General features: G+C 38.4%; 1 protein-coding gene and 1 non-coding gene across 2 annotated transcripts; one reads left to right on the top strand and one right to left on the bottom strand.

The window, feature by feature from the left end:
* Positions 1-4,651: 4,651 nt before the first annotated feature.
* On the bottom strand, positions 4,652-4,723 carry trnaq-cug (transfer RNA glutamine (anticodon CUG)). Its single transcript has one exon. It is a non-coding gene; the product is annotated as a tRNA-Gln (tRNA).
* Positions 4,724-12,324: 7,601 nt separating this feature from the next.
* Positions 12,325-17,581, top strand: LOC134326725 (uncharacterized). The gene is made up of 3 exons (XM_063008902.1): positions 12,325-12,526; positions 13,917-15,312; positions 15,639-17,581. Exons 1-3 carry the CDS (start codon positions 12,481-12,483, stop codon positions 17,341-17,343), a joined length of 3,147 nt encoding a protein of 1,048 aa, XP_062864972.1. The 5' UTR covers positions 12,325-12,480; the 3' UTR covers positions 17,344-17,581.
* Positions 17,582-17,910: the final 329 nt, after the last annotated feature.

Genomic DNA, 17,910 nt, shown 5'->3' with positions numbered 1-17,910 from the left:
CAACACGATCTACAAATAAAAAACACTAATTGTAAACAAACACAACACGATCTACAAATAAAAAACACTATTTGTAAACAAACACAACACGATCTACAAATAAAAAACACTAATTGTAAACAAACACAACACGATCTACAAATAAAAAACACTAATTGTAAACAAACACAACACGATCTACAAATAAAAAACACTATTTGTAAACAAACACAACACGATCTACAAATAAAAAACACTAATTGTAAACAAACACAACACGATCTACAAATAAAAAACACTATTTGTAAACAAACACAACACGATCTACAAATAGAAAACACGACTATTTAACGCACACAATGTGATTTACTAATGCAAAACGCCACTGTTGCAAATGCATATGTGACTTTCAAATAAATGCACAGCAGTTTTCTAATACACTGCACTTCACAAACAAATAGAACACGTTTTACAAATACAAACGCTGTTCTGCAAATGCCGTTCGTGAATCACGTGACTTTTGGCTGCACTGTTCTGGCGCTCGTGTCACTTTTATCAGATTTTCTCACAAATACATCCCGACTCGTACAAATGCATCACACCTGAGCAGTAGGGGCCGCGGTGGGTCCACGTTACAACATGTGAATGAGCGAGAAGAAGCCACTCCAGCCGGCTTGTGAGTCTAGGTGGATGAAGCACTTTGCCTTTTTGAATGAATGATTATTTTATGGGTCATTCTATAATTTGGGGTACATTTCACATCACCAAAAAAGTACAAAAACAATGTTCTCTCTCAATAAAACAATCAGTGGTTTAAGTTAATATATTCTTTAGTATAACATATCCACTAGTTGCAAAGCTTAAACATTAATTTTTTTTATTTTTATTTAAAAGGGACAGTAGATGTAGACTACTAGGTAACTTAGTTGACAGGTAACATAGTTGACAATTTCCCTATTTTGACCCATAACTTCAGTGGTAGACCTTGCCTGGCTGACCACATGTCATTTCTTGAACAGAATAATGTCTAATTTGAACATACGTTTGAATTAAAATTATAAAAAAAATTGTAACCATAACAATGTATGTAACATAGTTGATGGTCAATTAATATACTCATTGACAATGTTCTATTATAGATAAAATATTTTAAAAAATAAGAGAACATTCACCACAGTGTGTTCAATATGCCCTCCACAGAGAAAAATGATATCATGTAATGCTGGTCACATAGTTTTAGAACAAACCATTTTTGAGTTACTGAGTGGAGTTCTGTTATAACATAGTTGACAGAACTTTTGTGGACATTAATAAATAAAGATATTTAAATTATTTAAAAGAGAAACTCAATTTAAAAAATATAATTTTTCTTTGGTATTTAAACTTTTAAAATAAACAAAAAAATAGATGTTGTTGCCCTTAATGATTTTATTCATTATTTTAAAACCAAGGCACCCTCAACTTAAAAAACAGACACAGCAAAAACTGTTCATTTAGGAACATCATGACAAATTTCAAGTTAAATGAAGCATAGGATGCACATAATGTTTTTGTGATATTACAACATGTTTTCCATTAATAGGTAAAATATGACATTTTTAAAGAAAATAGTTAGAATAAATATAATTATTATCATTGGACATGGAATGTACCCCAAATTATAGAATGACCCTTATACTATAGGTCGCGCATCTCGATAGAGCCACTGATCTGTATCTCAGTCATATATCTCAAGTTTATTTATTTATTAGGATTTTACCGTCATGTTTTAAACTTTGGTTACATTAATAACAGGAACGGTAGTTACTCATTACACGAGGTTTAACAGTTTACAAGTTTAATATCAAACACAGTCATGGACAATTTAGTGTCTCCAGTTCACCTCGCTTACACGTCTTTGGACTGTAGGAGGAAACGGAAGCTCCAGGAGGAAACCCACGCATGTCAATACATTCCCGTCCATTTACTGATTTATTAACACCACATCCTGAGTCTCTGGAGGACGTGTCTACATTTTAACATATGTAGTTTGGGTGTACATTCTGCACATTAAAATGTATCCATCTACTGCAGAGGTCACACGGGTAACACTCTTTAAAAAAAAAATCAGTAAATAATGTCCACAATAACGTTATAATAATAATGAAGTTACAATGAGATTAAATTCTCTGCATTGTCCTAAATTACCACTCAGCCCTGCTGTCATAAGGTTCCCTTCCCAGCTAACACAGAACGTTCCCGTAACGTTAGATTTTGGTTCCCCTATGGTTATTTTTAGGGAACCATCCCATAACGTTATGGTAACGTTCTATTTTCGTTAAAAAATCAGCGCTGTTCCCGGAACATTCCGGGAACTATGAAACCTAACGTTCTCTCATGTTTTTATGAAAACTAACAGAGAACGTTATCTAAAAGTTGCCTTAAGGTTTTCTTTCTTATGCATTCCAGTAACGTTCCCGGAAGGTTTTTAAGTTAACCCAGCTAGCACAATCATCTGGCCCAGTTCCCACTTTTCTACCGGCACAGTCGGCCGAGTGTCAGAATCGACCAGAATGAATGTAGCCAGATCCGGCCCAGTTGTTACCACAGCTGGGTTTGACTGGTGCTCGTAGAAACGCGTGCGCGCCGACGCTGGTTGTCCGGCTGTGGCCCAGCGTCCAGTCTCTGATTCAGCGCCGGCAGAACAGCGTCACCATAGCAACAGTGCGACACGAGCCGTTGAAAAAGAGGACTCGTTCGTTCGTGTGAGGTAAATAAACGTTTAATCTTAACAACTTTTTACTTAGTAAAATGTAAGCAGAATGTCTATTAATGAGTTCTGGATTAAGATAGAGAGTAATTTGGAAATGGAAACTGTTAGGTAATGTTATCTAGTGAGTTTCAGGTTAACTGGTAGTCTGAACTGAAACACTTCAGGTAATGTTAGCTAAAAGGCTAACAGGTTCTAGCATTAGACAACAGCTGCTAAATAATTGAAGCTCACTGAATACTGTGGATAACGTTAACTTAAAAGCTACAATAAGCAACAAGAACAACAACAATAATAGTAATACAATAATAAGCAACAGATGACCTACCATCTCTGACTACATCCACAAGGTGGACCAACAAAGCAGGTGTGTATCATTTAAGAGTGGACAGTGAGTGGACACGGTATTTGAAAACTCCAGCAGCGATGCTGTGTCTGATCCAGTCATATAAGCACAACACACACTAACACACCACCACCACGTCAGTGTCACTGCAGTGCTGAGAATGATCCACCACCTAAATAATACCTGCTCTGAGGTGGTCATGTGGAGGTCCTGACCATTGGAGAATAAGGTAAAAGAGGGCTAACAAAGTATGCAGAGTAACTGATGGACGACAGTGGAACTGTAGAGCTACAAAGTGCTTCTATAAATAGATAACTTTATTAATCCCATAGGGAAAATCAGTAAATGGTTAGTAAACTATATGGTTAGTGGAGCTGATAGAAAAAGAGTATACATACAAAGAGGTGGTTTTAATGTTATGGCTGATCGTATATAATTTTATAACCCAAAGGTTGTCCCTTGTATTTTTTGTAGATATTCAAGTGTCCACTACCATCACTGAGCCACATTTGCTTATTCACCTCTCATACATGAGTAAAAACTATGAACACTACTCTGCAGCATCTAACAGCCGGTGTAGATCATCAGCCAAGGTCACAAGATCCAGCAAGAAGGTTCTGGGTTCGATCCCCAGGTGGGGCGGTCTGGGTCATTTCTGTGTTGTTTGCATGTTCTTCCCATGTCCGCGTAGGTTTCATCCGGGTGCTCCGGCTCCCTCCCACAGTCCAAAGACATGCAAGTGAGGTGAATTGGAGACACTAAATTGTTCATGACTGTGTTTGATATAACCTTGAGAACTGATGAATCTTGTGTAATGAGTAACTACCGTTCCTGTCATGAATGTAACCAAAGTGTAAAACATGAGGTTAAAATCCTAATAAACAAACAAACAGTACTTCTTTATATTGTATATATATATATATATATATATATATATATATATTATATTGTTCACTTTTATAATTATTATTCTTATATGCAATTATATGTTATTTTCTATATACAGTATAATATTCATATAGCTGTCATTTTGGTTCACTTTTGTAATCTTATTTATAATATTCTGATTATTATTATTATACTACTTGCTGCAATTATTTATTTATTTATTATTATTTATTTCACAATCTGTAGTTAATCTGTAGCATAAATCTACTATTTTATCTATGCGAATGTGAAAGGAGAAGAAAACGGTAAATAAATAGTATCGTAGTGCTTTGGGGGCTATTCCGGCCCAGTTACGGGAGAGTCGGCGGAGATTTGGCCCGATTCTGGGCAGTCATTCAAAAAGAGTCAGAGCCGACACGGGCTGCCGGCACTGAACCAGATGCGGCAGGCTCGGCTGGCAGGAGCTGCGCCGGAAGTGGGCCACAATTACAAGGCTAGCTGGGCTATAACACTACTAGTGCTATTATGATATTTAAGCTGGATGAATGGATGGAAATTAACATGTCATTTAAGGTGACTCTAAACTAGCACAAGCAATTGAGATGCTCTGTTGTACTGCACATGCGCTGAATGCTAACATCCTGAAACTGCTAATGTTTCTCAATCTTGGACCCCAAATAAAAGCAGTAAGGTCCCACCGAGATTTGAACTCGGATCGCTGGATTCAGCGTCCAGAGTGCTAACCATTACACCATGGAACCCTGACGCAACAAAAACTAAAAGTAATGATTCGTCATTTGCTGAGTAAATAAAGCCAAAAAGAAAAATAAACACAACTTCAGATTTTACTTTTACATCTCAAGTTATTTAACCTTACGTGATTGATATAATTGACTGAAATCAATTGAAAAAACTATTTTGAACACTAAATAAAACTAATTTTAGTTAAACATTGCCACCCAAGTATCAAACTCACAACAAAACGTTCTACTGTTGAAAAATGGCACTAAGTTCAGGACGCAGTTGGCCGGTAGATGGCGCTGTAAACAATGACTTGCGCTTTGTGTTCTAATTTCGGCATAAAGCAGTCAAATGTGAAACACTACCCAGCTAGCCTTGTAATTGTGGCTCACTTCCGGCGCAGCTCCTGCCAGCCGAGCCTGCCGCATCTGGTTCGGTGCCGGCAGCCCGTGTCGGCTCTGACTCTTTTTGAATGACTGCCCAGAATCGGGCCAAATACACTGGCCCAAATTCGGATGCCAGATCTCCGCCGACTCTCCCATAACTGGGCCGGAACTGCCCCCAAAACACTGCAATACTATTTATTTACCGTTTTCTTCTCCTTTACATCATCATAGATAAAATAGTAGATTTATGCTACAAATTAACTACAGATTGTGCAGTAGAAAGTATTTTATTGAGATAATTGCAGCAAGTAGTATAATAATAATTATCAGAATATTATAAATAAGACCAATTACAAAAGTGAACCAAAATGACAACTATATGAATATTATACTGTATATAGAAAATAACATATAATTGCATATAAGAATAATAATTATAAAAGTGAACAATATATATATATATAAAGAAGTACAGTTTGTTTGTTTATTAGGATGTATATTTAGTATGTATACTCTTTTTCTATCAGCTCCACTAACCATATAGTTTACTAACCATTTACTGACTTTCCCTATGGGATTAATAAAGTTATCTATCTATAGAAGCAATTTGTAGCTCTACAGTTCCACTGTCGTCCATCAGTTACTCTGCATACTTTGTTTGCCACCTTTTACCTTATTCTTCAATGGTCAGGACCCCCACAGAGCAGGTATTATTTAGGTGGTGGATCATTCTCAGCACTACAGTGACACTGACATGGTGGTGGTGTGCTAGTGTGTGTTGTGCTGGTATGAGTGGATCAGACACAGCATCGCTGCTGGAGTTTTCAAATACCATGTCCACTCAATGTCCACTCTTAAATTATACACACCTGCTTTGTTGGTCCACCTTGTGGATGTAGTCAGAGATGGTAGGTCATCTGTTGCTTATTATTGTATTACTATTATTGTTGTTCTTGTTCTCGTTGCTTATTGTAGCTTTTAAGTTAACGTTATCCACAGTATTCAGTGAGCTTCAATTATTTAGCAGCTGTTGTCTAATGCTAGAAACTGTTAGCCTTTTAGCTAACTACCTGAAAAGTTTCAGTTCAGACTACCAGTTAACCTGAAACTCACTAGATAACATTACCTAACAGTTTCCATTTCCAAATTGCTCTCTATCTTAATCCAAAACTCAATAATAGACTTTCTGCTTACTTTTTGCTTAGTAAAAAGTTGTTGAGATTAAATGTTTATTTACCTCACACGAACGAACGATTCCTCTTTTTCAACGGCTCGCGTCGCACTGTTGCTATGGTGACGTTGTTCCGCCGGCGCTGAATCAGAGACTGGACGCTGGGCCACAGCCGGACAACCAGCATCGGCGCGCACACTTTTCTACGAGCACCAGCCAAACCCAGCTGTGGTAACAACTGGGCCGGATCTGGCTACATTGATTCTGGCCGATTCTGACACTCGGCCGACTGTGCCGATAGAAAAGTGGGAACTGGGCCAGATGATTGTGCTAGCTGGGTATTGTCTTCTCAGCATTGGTAACAGTATTTTTACCTAAATAAAACCAGGTTCCACCGAGATTTTAACTCGGATCGCTGGATTCAAAGTCCAGAGTGCTAACCATTACACCATGGAGAAACAAAAGAAGAATTAAGCACAAAGGTTAATAATTACACCATTTACTTCACGTGTTTTTTTATGTACTGTTTATGGTATTTAAGCTGGATGGATAGATGGAAGTTAACATGTCAGACATCCCAAGTTGCAAAAACTCATTTCAGGGAGCTAAAAACAAAGCTAAAACCCTCTCGCACACAGCAAAGGCTATGGGTGATAACAGAACTTTTAGGAGCTGCCAACTGAGCTACTAAACTAACTGTTCTTGTCACAAACACATTAATGTGTACTACATAGTGCACCAGATAGTGTGCAAGATAATAGATTTATGTTCCCTACATAGTGCACTAGACCGTATATTAGAAAAGAATTTATGTTCCTTCCTAAGTGCACTACATAGTGTACTAGATAATAAACTTATGTTTCTTACATAATGCTTTAGGTAGCGTATTAGTTAACAGATTTAGGTTCCCTACATAGTGCACTAGATAGTGAATTAGACAATTGGTTTATTTTCCCTACACAGTGCACTAGATAGTGTATTACATAACGGACGCTTAGCTTCTGCAAGATGATTGGAGGATCAGTGGAAAGGCTAAATCCCGTTTTGATTGACAGCTAGTTTGAGCGCTACACCGTCACTTCTCAAACTCAAACTCAAAAGAATCTTTATTGGCATGACAAATAGGGACATTCGTATTGCCAAAGCAATACACTTCATTAGTCACTTAATCACTGGGAGCTTCAGTCCCATCACGGATTTTGCGAGTGAAGTCGAAAGACAAACTGCTGCAACCCATTTCAGGTAATTTTCTTGTAAAAGGAACAGAGGGCAGAATTTATGTGTAAATACATTGACAAATTTTATGATGTAAGCTGACAATGAGCTTCCCCTCTTTGAAAGACCAGCAGCCGCCACTACAGTATATTAGACAATTGATTTATGTTTCCTACACAGTGCACTAGATTGTATATCAGATAATGGATTTAATATGCGATCGTATTAAAAAGTCTGTGTCGCCTTTGTGCGTGCGTGTGTGTGTGTGTGCGCTCTTAAAAAATGTTATTCACTTACAAACTGTAGTGGGTTTTCACTGCACATAATGAACTAATTAACACAAAATCATTTATTAGTCAAAGCAAATTGATGATACATTCACCTCATAAATCATGATACACTGCTCTTCCCTACATGAAAGTAAGTACAAACTATCGGTATCAGATCCATATCGGCGATACTGGCCCTGTATTTACTTGGAATCGGATCGATACCAGTGGCGATTTCTCTAAGACTGCAAGGGAAGCTCAGCTTCCACTAAAATGTCAAAAATTAAATGGTCAAATATGAACAGTTGTGTTAACATTTCATTGACTACAAATGCGTTAGAACACGTTCATCTCGAAGACGAGTTCGTTCAGAATCAGCTACTTATCACAGATCGACTCGATTTTGTTAACTTAACTCATACGTTCCCGGAGCGTCAATGCATTTCCCCGCAGACGCTGAGCGTCTCTTTGCTTCTATGAGGGCTGTATGGGCGGGTTTTCGGAACTCGCCGGTCATTGGATAAATGCCACGATTTTGTCCCGCCCCCGGACGCTCAACGTCTCTGGAGGTGAATAGAGCTGTGGGCGGGTCTGGACGCTGAGCTTCTGCAAGATGATTGGAGGATCAGTCGAAAGGCTGAATCCCGTTTTGATTGACAGCTATCACTGGGAGCTTCAGGCCCATCGCGGATTTTGCGGGTGAAGTCGGAAGACAAACTGCTGCAACCCATTTCAGGGGAGAATTTATCGGTTATAAATAAATAAATTGACAAATTTTGTGATGTAAGCCGACAATGAGCTTCCCCTCTTTGAAAGACCAGCAGCCGCCACTGATCGATACCAAATTTTTCAGTATCGCACACCATTAATACAGATGTGCTAATGGAGATGTTTTACTGCTAAGCTGCTGTTCAACTCCAGTCCAGTTGGTGGCGCTGGTGCGTCTTAAGTTGTTCTGCCAACCGCCATTAAACATCATAAGAAGAACAAGAAGCTGCTGTGTTTGTACTGTAGAGCCTCATCTGTAAGTAAAATATGTATTTAATTATAACCCTTATATTTAATTATAACCACATTCTAATTAATAATAAAACTAGAGTTCATAATAAAACATCACTGTGAGGATTTGAGGAGCTTTAACTTCAGTTTTATTTAAACACACAAACTATTAGCTGCTCCGCTAACTGTTAGCACCACACATGATTCAGTACTGATGAACCGATTCCATTGAACCGATCTACCAAAATGAATCAATTGAGCGGAACTGATTGAGTTTCTTCATGATTAAATCTCACAGTTTTATATAAACACGTCATATTTTTATACTTTGTTTATAGTTGAACTTTGTTTACAGGTGAACTTTGTTTACAGTTGAACTTTGTTTACAGCTGAACTTTGTTTATAGTTGAATAGTCTGTCTGTCTATTAGATCTTTAATAATGCAGTCAGCAGAAGAGGGAGACGTCACCCCTGTGGATCTACAACATGAAGAATTTCAGAAGAAAATAATACAAAAGGAGGAAGATGATGATGATGATTTCTTCTGTAAGTAAATATAGAGCATGATGCCACTTTTCCACCAGACAGTGAGATACAGTACAGTGTCTGGATTTAAGTTTGAATCTAACTAGTATTTATTTATGATTAGAAAATCAAACCCACAACCTTCAGTTTCCTCCAGTTGTTGAGATTCTTCTTCTCATATTGATGAATTTCAGGTGAAGTCACTTTAATCCCTGCAGAACATGTTGCTTCTGTGGAACTGCTCTTCTCAGAGGACCAACAGTGTGGAGGTTTCCAGATGAAGCCTGTGAAGAAAGAAGAACCTGAAGATAAAGATGAACTCAGTAAGACTTGAGCAAAATCATTTCTCCTAATTTGGTCGTGTCTGAATGTCTTGTAATATTTTAGTATATTTAGTGCAGAAGTGAGCAGGTGAGTGAAATGAGGAGACAGAAGATAAAGAAGATTAAACAGATCATGCTGACTGTACCGTGTTTACACTAGTATATAATTACAGAGTAATGCCAGGTGAATACGAGTGGCTGAATGATTGGGTAATGAATGAGAAGAAATAAAGTCGAGTATATAAGCTGATATATTCAATATAGACGTGATTGTTTGTGCTGATGGTCCTGGAGAGATGAGTCTGCACCTTCCATCCAGATCTTAACTGTCCTCATTGTGGCTCTCAGACGTCTGATGACTTGGGGAGCAGGAAGAAAGACTGGTGATCAGACGGACCCAGGTGGGGGAGGGGTGGAGCTTTGTAGGCATCAGCTACATTTGTGTAAACTTGGTCCAAAATTTTTAGTCCCCTTCTGATGAAACTTTGGAAGTCCAGATCTTAAATTTATTTATTAGTATTTTAACGTCATGTTTTACACTCTTTGGTTACATACATGACAGACACACGGTAGTTAATCGTTACACAAGGTTCATCTCTTCACAAATTTATATCACACACAGTCATGGACAATTTAGTGTCTCCAATTCACCTCACTTGCATGTCTTTGGACTGTGGGAGGAAACCGGAGCACCCGGAGTAAACCCACGCAGGCACGGGGAGAACATGCAAACTCCACACAGAAAGGACCCGGACCGCCCCACCTGGGGATCGAACCCAGGACCTTCTTGCTGTGAGGCGACAGTGCTACCCACTTAGCCACCGTGCCGCCCCCAGATTTTAAACTGCAGTGATTAAAGTCTCCAGAAAAATAAAGACTCCATTTATAGCTGCATTAGCTTTAGCATCTGGAGGGATATAAACTGCAGCAGTAACAATGCAGGAAAACTCTGGTGATTATAATACCTGGTTATAAAGGCTCTACACGTTATAACCAGGTATTCCAGGTCAGCAGAGCAGTAGGTATTAACTATGGCAGAGTCCATGCACCATGTTTTGTTTACATAAAGGCAAACACCACCACAGAAGCTCTTCATCAGCTCTTCATCACCTTCATCAGCTCTTCATTAGTTCCACCACGCTGTGGTTTAGCTGCAGTCCATGAGCCTCTTTTGTGTCAGGGTGGATGGACGGTTCAAAACAACACTTACAGTGGTATAAATTAATGTCCAACAGCATCTGTCTGTCGTATGTGTAGTTCACACGAGTGATTCAAGTGAAAACGCAGTAAATTTCCAAGTAAATAAACACTGGATTGCTAAGCTTGGTCAGACACTGAGGTGCATGCGCCACCATCTTACCCAAGGATGGAAACGTGTATTGTAAAGACAAAAAGGACCGTCCAGACTGTTATCAGCAACATGTGCTGCCTTCAAGACGTTGTCTTTTCCAGGGACGTCCAGCATTTTTTAACAAGCCGATGCTGCACACATTAGAAAGGCATGGCAATGGAAGAAGAGGGTGCGGGTACTGGACCGGCCTGCCTGCAGTCCTGACCTGTCCCCAATAGAGAACGGTCCCAACTTTTTTTAGAAAGTGTTGCAGGCCTGAAATGCAGGAATGGATGTTTATTAATAAATGAAATAAAGTTGAGCAGATAAAAGATAAAACATCTCAGCTTCATCCTGTCTGACATCAAATCAAAGTCAAAGTCTGTGTTTATATTATTATTTGCTTTTTCCATACTGTCCCAACTTTTTCTGATTTGAGGTTGTATTGTTATTATTATTATTAAATCTACTGAAACCCTGTTTGAACAAAGGTTTATAGGTCGTGTTTTTTGACAGATAGTATAGAAGTACGTGTCTGTTCTAACTTATGCCAAGTTCACACTACACGACTTTCCAAGTCGTCAGGTCGCTGTACAGTTCACACTATACGACTGAATCTCTTGCACTCTGGAGTCTTTCAGTCGGTGTATATTTCACACTACACGACTGATCGGCGATAGGCGGGTTTCACACTACACGATCCATCACCAACTGGAATCGCAGGCGAGCTTTTCTGGTCTCCCAAACTACGTTTTGTCACGAAAACACACGCGAGAAGTGACGAGTTTTCCTTCCAGACATGGACGTCAACATAAAGCGAGCTATTCGAGTTGTTTGTGCACTGATATGCAGTGAAAAAGCAAGAAAGAAAAAAAAAAGAATCTGGGTGAAGGAGTGGATTGGGTTACGTGGCCAACAGGGATTATCTGTTCTGCAGAGAGAGTTGCAGGTAATTATATATTATGTAAATTATAATATTATGCGTAAACGATAAGGTTACAAATACTGTAACGCTCGTGTGTGCTTTCATCCATTTCTTCGGTCCAAACCCGTGAAACTTTTTCAGTAGCCATGCTTGTTGTTATTTTTCACTCCCCTCCCCCCGGGTTTAGCCTCATCCCGTATCTTGCGTTCTCATTGGCTGTTCGACACAGCGAGTTGTGCGAGTCAGATTGTATATCTGGCGTGCTAGAAAACTCATCTCGCTCGGCGAGCGCTCGGCGATCACTCGGCGAGCCAGTCGGGTCGAGTTGTTGGATAGTTCACACTTTGCGACTGAGAGCCGAGTTTTGATCGCCGACTGAACGCTGAGTTGCTCCCGACCCGGAAAATCAATCGCCGACCAGTCGCCGAGCGAAATCTGGGCAAAAATCGTGTAGTGTGAACTAGGCATTAAGTGCTTAATAAAGAAGTTGGTCGTTACTACCAACAATAACAAACTTATTTTTCTTCTTTCACAAAACAAAGACATTTCAGGTGAAGGAACCTCGATCCCTGTGGAACACGTCACCTCTGAGGAACACCTCACCCCAGAGGACCAACAGTGTGGAGGTTTCCAGATGAAGCCTGTGAAGAAGGAAGAACCTGAAGATAAAGATGAACTCAGTAAAAAAAACATTTATTATTGAATTTATTTGTGTCTCAGTTGAACATTTACTAACAATCTTTATTTACTATTTATAATGTTATAAATGTATTTTATTATTTATAATGTTAAAAATGTATTTTATCATTTATAATGTTATAAATGTATTTGATTATTTATAATGTTATAAATGTATTTGATTATTTATAATGTTATAAATGTATTTGATTATTTATAATGTTAAAAATGTATTTGATTATTTATAATGTTATAAATGTATTTGATTATTTATAATGTTATAAATGTATTTGATTATTTATAATGTTATAAATGTATGTTATTATTTATAATGTTATAAATGTATTTTATTATTTATAATGTTATAAATGTATCTGATTATTGATAATGTTATAAATGTATTCATTATAATTAGGGCTGTCGAAGTTAACGCGATAATAACGCATTAACGCGACCTCAATTTAACGCGATTAAAAAAATTAGTGCCATTAACGCAAATTCTAGTTCATGTTGACACTTGACTGGTAGAACAAACGTTTTAATGTCGGACTTGCCACCGTTTTTCATTTGCGGTTTGTTAACATAATGTAACCGATCGTGGTAGTGATGCACTTGCATAATAAAGAAATAAATACACGCTATATTCACAAGTTGTCGGGAGCAGAACACTTTATTACACTTAATTAACTTCTTCTTCTGTACCGAATACCGGAAAGCTGAGTCGAGCACGTTAGTTCATGAACTATGGAAGCCCCAAAGGGTCAAAACACACTCACTTCGTGTAGAAACGTCCATCAAACCATCGTCACGATACAAGCACAGACAAGTCTGATACAATAACTACGCCTTATCCCACCTAAAGCACCGCTGATCTACAATGTTTGCTGATGGAGAAATTCTAACCTACAATCTGACATTTACTGCCTAGTATGTGAGTGAATAAAACTCCCTTACAGTTTTCTCTTGTCCCAGCAGTTTTTAACATCAGTACATTTAGCATAAAATGTGTTCAGCATTGTAATTGTAACATTTCACTTAAAAATCCTTGTTTTCTATAACATTTACACAGATTTTTTTTAATGCGATTAATCGCGATTAACTATATGAAATTCTGAGATTAATCGCGATTAAAATTTTTAATCGTTTGACAGCCCTAATTATAATGTTATAAATGTATTTGATTATTTATAATGTTATAAATGTATTTGATTATTTATAATGTTATAAATGTATTTGATTATTTATAATGTTATAAATGTATTTGATTATTTATCATGTTATAAATGTATTTATTATTTATAATGTTATAAATGTATTTGATTATTTATATTGTAATAAATGTATTTGATTATTTATAATGTTATAAATGTATTTGATTATTTTCTGCTTCAGAACTGAACAAGGATTTCTGCTGCTCCTCGTGTCCACGTTCCTCTACAACCCAAAATCAGCTCCACAATCACATCAAGAGCTGCAACCATGATAAATATGAGACTCTGGTGAAGATTAAGACTGAACATGAGGATTTGACGTCCACCAGAAGCTCCAGTAATCAGCAAACGTCCTCTGGTACTGTCAGCATTAACACCTCTCTCAGTCCCACACTGGAAGAAGGAAACGTCTGCTCACAGTGTGGGAAGAGCTTCAGGTTCCTGAGTCATCTCAAAATACACCAGCGCATTCACACAGGAGAGAAACCATATCTGTGCTCACAGTGTGGGAAGAGCTTCAGTTCCCGGGGTGCTCTTAAAATACACCAGCACATTCACACTGGAGAAAAACCGTGTCAGTGCTCACAGTGTGGGAAGAGTTTTAATACACAAAGTAAGCTCAAAATACACCAGCGCATTCACACAGGAGAGAAACCGTATCAGAGTTCACAGTGCGGGAAGGGTTTTAATACAAAGAGTGATCTGAAAAGACACCAGCGCATTCACACTGAAGTCAAACCATATAAGTGCTCACAGTGTGGAAAGAGTTTTAATACAAAGAGTAATCTCAAAATACACCAGCATATTCACACTAGAGAAAAACCGTACCAGTGCTCACAGTGTGGGAAGAGTTTTATTACACAGAGTGAGCTCAAAATACACCAGCGCATTCACACTGGAGAGAAACCGTATCAGTGCTCACAGTGTGGAAAGAGTTTTAATAGACAGAGTGTGCTCAAAATGCATCAGTACATTCACACTGGAGAGAAACTGTATCGGTGCTCTCAGTGTGGAAAGAGTTTTAATCAACAAAGTCATCTCAAAAGACACCAGCTCATTCACACTGGAGAGAAACCGTATCAGTGCTCACAGTGTGGGAGGAGTTTTACTGAACAGAGTAAACTCAAAATACACCAGCGCATTCACACTGGAGTGAAACCGTATCAGTGCTCACAGTGTGAGAAGAGTTTTAACAGACAGGAATCTCTTAAAAAACACCAGCGCATTCACACTGGAGAGAAACCGTATCAGTGCTCACAGTGTGGAAAGAGTTTTAATGGACAGAGTGATCTCAAAAGACATCAGCGCATTCACACTGGAGAAAAACCATATCAGTGCTCACAGTGTGGAAAGAGTTTTAATACACAGAGTAATCTCAAAAAACACCAGCGCATTCACACTGGAGAGAAACCGGATCAGTGCTCACAGTGTGAGAAGAGTTTTAAAAGTGCAGAAGAAGTTTTAGCTGAATTGGAACGACTGGAAGAAGAAGAAGAATTGCAGGTATCAGAAGAAAGTGACTACGATTCGTTTGAAGAAGACGCTTTTTTTCATGGAGAAGATGCTGTTCTTGACTAGTAAGTACATTTTTATTTTTTTATACCAAATTCACATTTGTGTTGTTGCATTAAGATGAAATTATTGTTTTCCAACTTTTATAACTTTCAAAAGACTATACTGTTGTTTCTTATAGTTTATTATATAATTCTTATAGTTTATTATTACATTTACATTTACATTTTTAGCATTTAGCAGACGCTCTTATCCAGAGCGACTTACAGAAGTGCTTCTATAGTGAACATTTCATATTATATAATATAATAAGGACTCTAAGAATGTTGTTACAGCTGTGCATTTATTACAAAAACTTATGTTGTATTTTTCTTTTTGTGTTTTATAATAGCAATTCTGAGGATTCAGGTGATGACTGGGTGCCAGCTGCTCAGACAAAGAGAAAGAGGCATTCTTCCCCACCCCACCCTGAATCCACATCAAGGACCAATCACGCAGATCCAGAAAGTACTGTGACGTCTGTCGAAGAGGTGCCAAGTACTTCATCCACCCACCTCCCAACAATACAGAAGACCAGGTCATCAGCAACACGTGCGAAGAGGCAATCAAGAGGACGTTCTCACCGAGTTCCTGCACAAACAAAAAGGCCAGGCAGTGTTTCTACAACCGAAGATGAAGATGATGTTTGGCATGACATCACTGATGTTGATGAGGCACCCAGCATTCCAAAGTTTTTGCCAAAGCGACCTCCAGGGCTACAGCTTCTATCGAACACTGTATATTCCCCACTGCAGTTGTTTCAGCTGTTTTTCAGTATATCTGTGGTGAAGACTATTGTAGATAACACCAATAAGTATGCTGAGATCAGAGCAGCTGCAAATCCATCTTACAAATGGATTCCTCTCAGTGTTAGAGAATGCTACAAATTTATTGCATTGGTAATATACATGGGGATTGTGAAACTAAAATCTGTTGCAGACTACTGGTCTGGAAAGGAATATTACCGCCTTCATTACACCGCAAAAGTGATGACAGGCAAAAGATTTCTGGCAATCTCTAGTAACCTGCATCTGTGTGACCCAAAAGAGGACGAAGATAACACAAGGAGAAAGGGAACCTCAACATATGACAAACTTTTCAAATTGAAGCCACTGTATACAGAGTTGCTGACAGCATGCCGGACATATTTTCAGCCGGACAAGGACATTTCGATTGATGAGCGGATGGTAGCCTCTAAAGCAAAAATTGGCCTGAAACAATACATGAAGGCAAAGCCAACAAAATGGAGCTACAAAATGTTTGTTCTGGCTGATTCAACCACAGGTTACACTTGGAATTTTTTTATTTATGAAGGCAAGCAATCCGTTTGCTCAGGCCAGGGACTGAGCTATGACTCAGTTATGTCCCTCATGGATTTTGCCCTTCTTGGCAAGGGGTACCACCTCTACACTGACAGTTTTTACACAAGCCCCATGCTCTATTTGGATCTCCTGAAGAAGGAGACTCTTGCTTGTGGTACCATCCGTACCAACCGGAAGGGGTATCCAAGAACAAAAATCAATGATCTCACCAGGCAGGCAAAGAGAGGAACCATCCGCTGGCACAGACGTGGACAACTTCTTTTTGTAAAGTGGATGGACACAAGGGAGGTGGTGGTGTGCTCCACAATGCACAAGGCATATGATGGTGACACAGTGATGAGGAGAGTAAAAAATCAGGAGGGGGTTTGGAATAAAGTGAATGTTCCAGTTCCTGCAGCGGTCAAGGATTACAACAGGCACATGGGTGGAGTCGATTTGTCGGACACCTTGATTTCATATCACAATGCCTTACACAAGACAGTCAAGTGGTACGAGACATTATTTTACCATTTCATTGACATTGGGATTGTAAATAGTTTTATTTTACATCAGCAAATATCAAAAAGAAATGCACAAGAGGCTCTAACTCAGAAACTCTTTAGAGAGAAACTGATGTCGGAGCTTGTGGCCTTTTCAGGGGACACCACCCAGGATGAGTCTGCTGCAGGACCCTCAGGTGAAACAAAACAATGCCTGCCAGCATATTACAGCGATGACAGTACAGCTGGCAGGTGAAAATGTGCCATGTGCAAAAGGTCTGGTGAAATTGTGAAGACGCCAGTGTACTGCACAAAGTGCGATGTGGCCAAAAGAAACTGTTTTTACAAATGGCACAATATGGGGCACCACAAAAACCTGTAAATATTTGTACCAAAAAATGTAAATAGACATTGTAAATACAGTAGTTTTGAGTTGATTGTATTTTTTCTATGATAATTTTGATATTTTTTCATAAAATTTGTTTTGCTAATAATTCAATTGTTCATTTCCTAATATCAAGTGTACTTTGTGAATAAACAGCATTAAAATGTGTGTATGCCCTTCAGACGGAAAACACACAAAAATAGGCTGGTCAGCCAAGGGGTAATTTACGTGTATGTAAAACATGGAGTTAAATACACATGCAGTAGTATAATTAAGGTAAATTAACTACCTAAAAGAGTTTCAATTTAGTATAGTTTAGTGCATTTAATCCAATTAAAGTCGAGCTTTTGTATAATTTTTGTACAATTACAGTATAATTAGCACATTTTAAGTGTATTGATCATTAGGGTGACAATAATACACTTTAGTGCACTGTAG

This window comes from Trichomycterus rosablanca, chromosome 14 (genome assembly GCF_030014385.1).
Source record: "Trichomycterus rosablanca isolate fTriRos1 chromosome 14, fTriRos1.hap1, whole genome shotgun sequence".
NCBI lineage: Eukaryota > Metazoa > Chordata > Actinopteri > Siluriformes > Trichomycteridae > Trichomycterus > Trichomycterus rosablanca.
The sequence above is the reverse complement of the archived record's forward strand: the minus strand, read 5'-3'. Positions and strand labels throughout refer to the sequence as shown.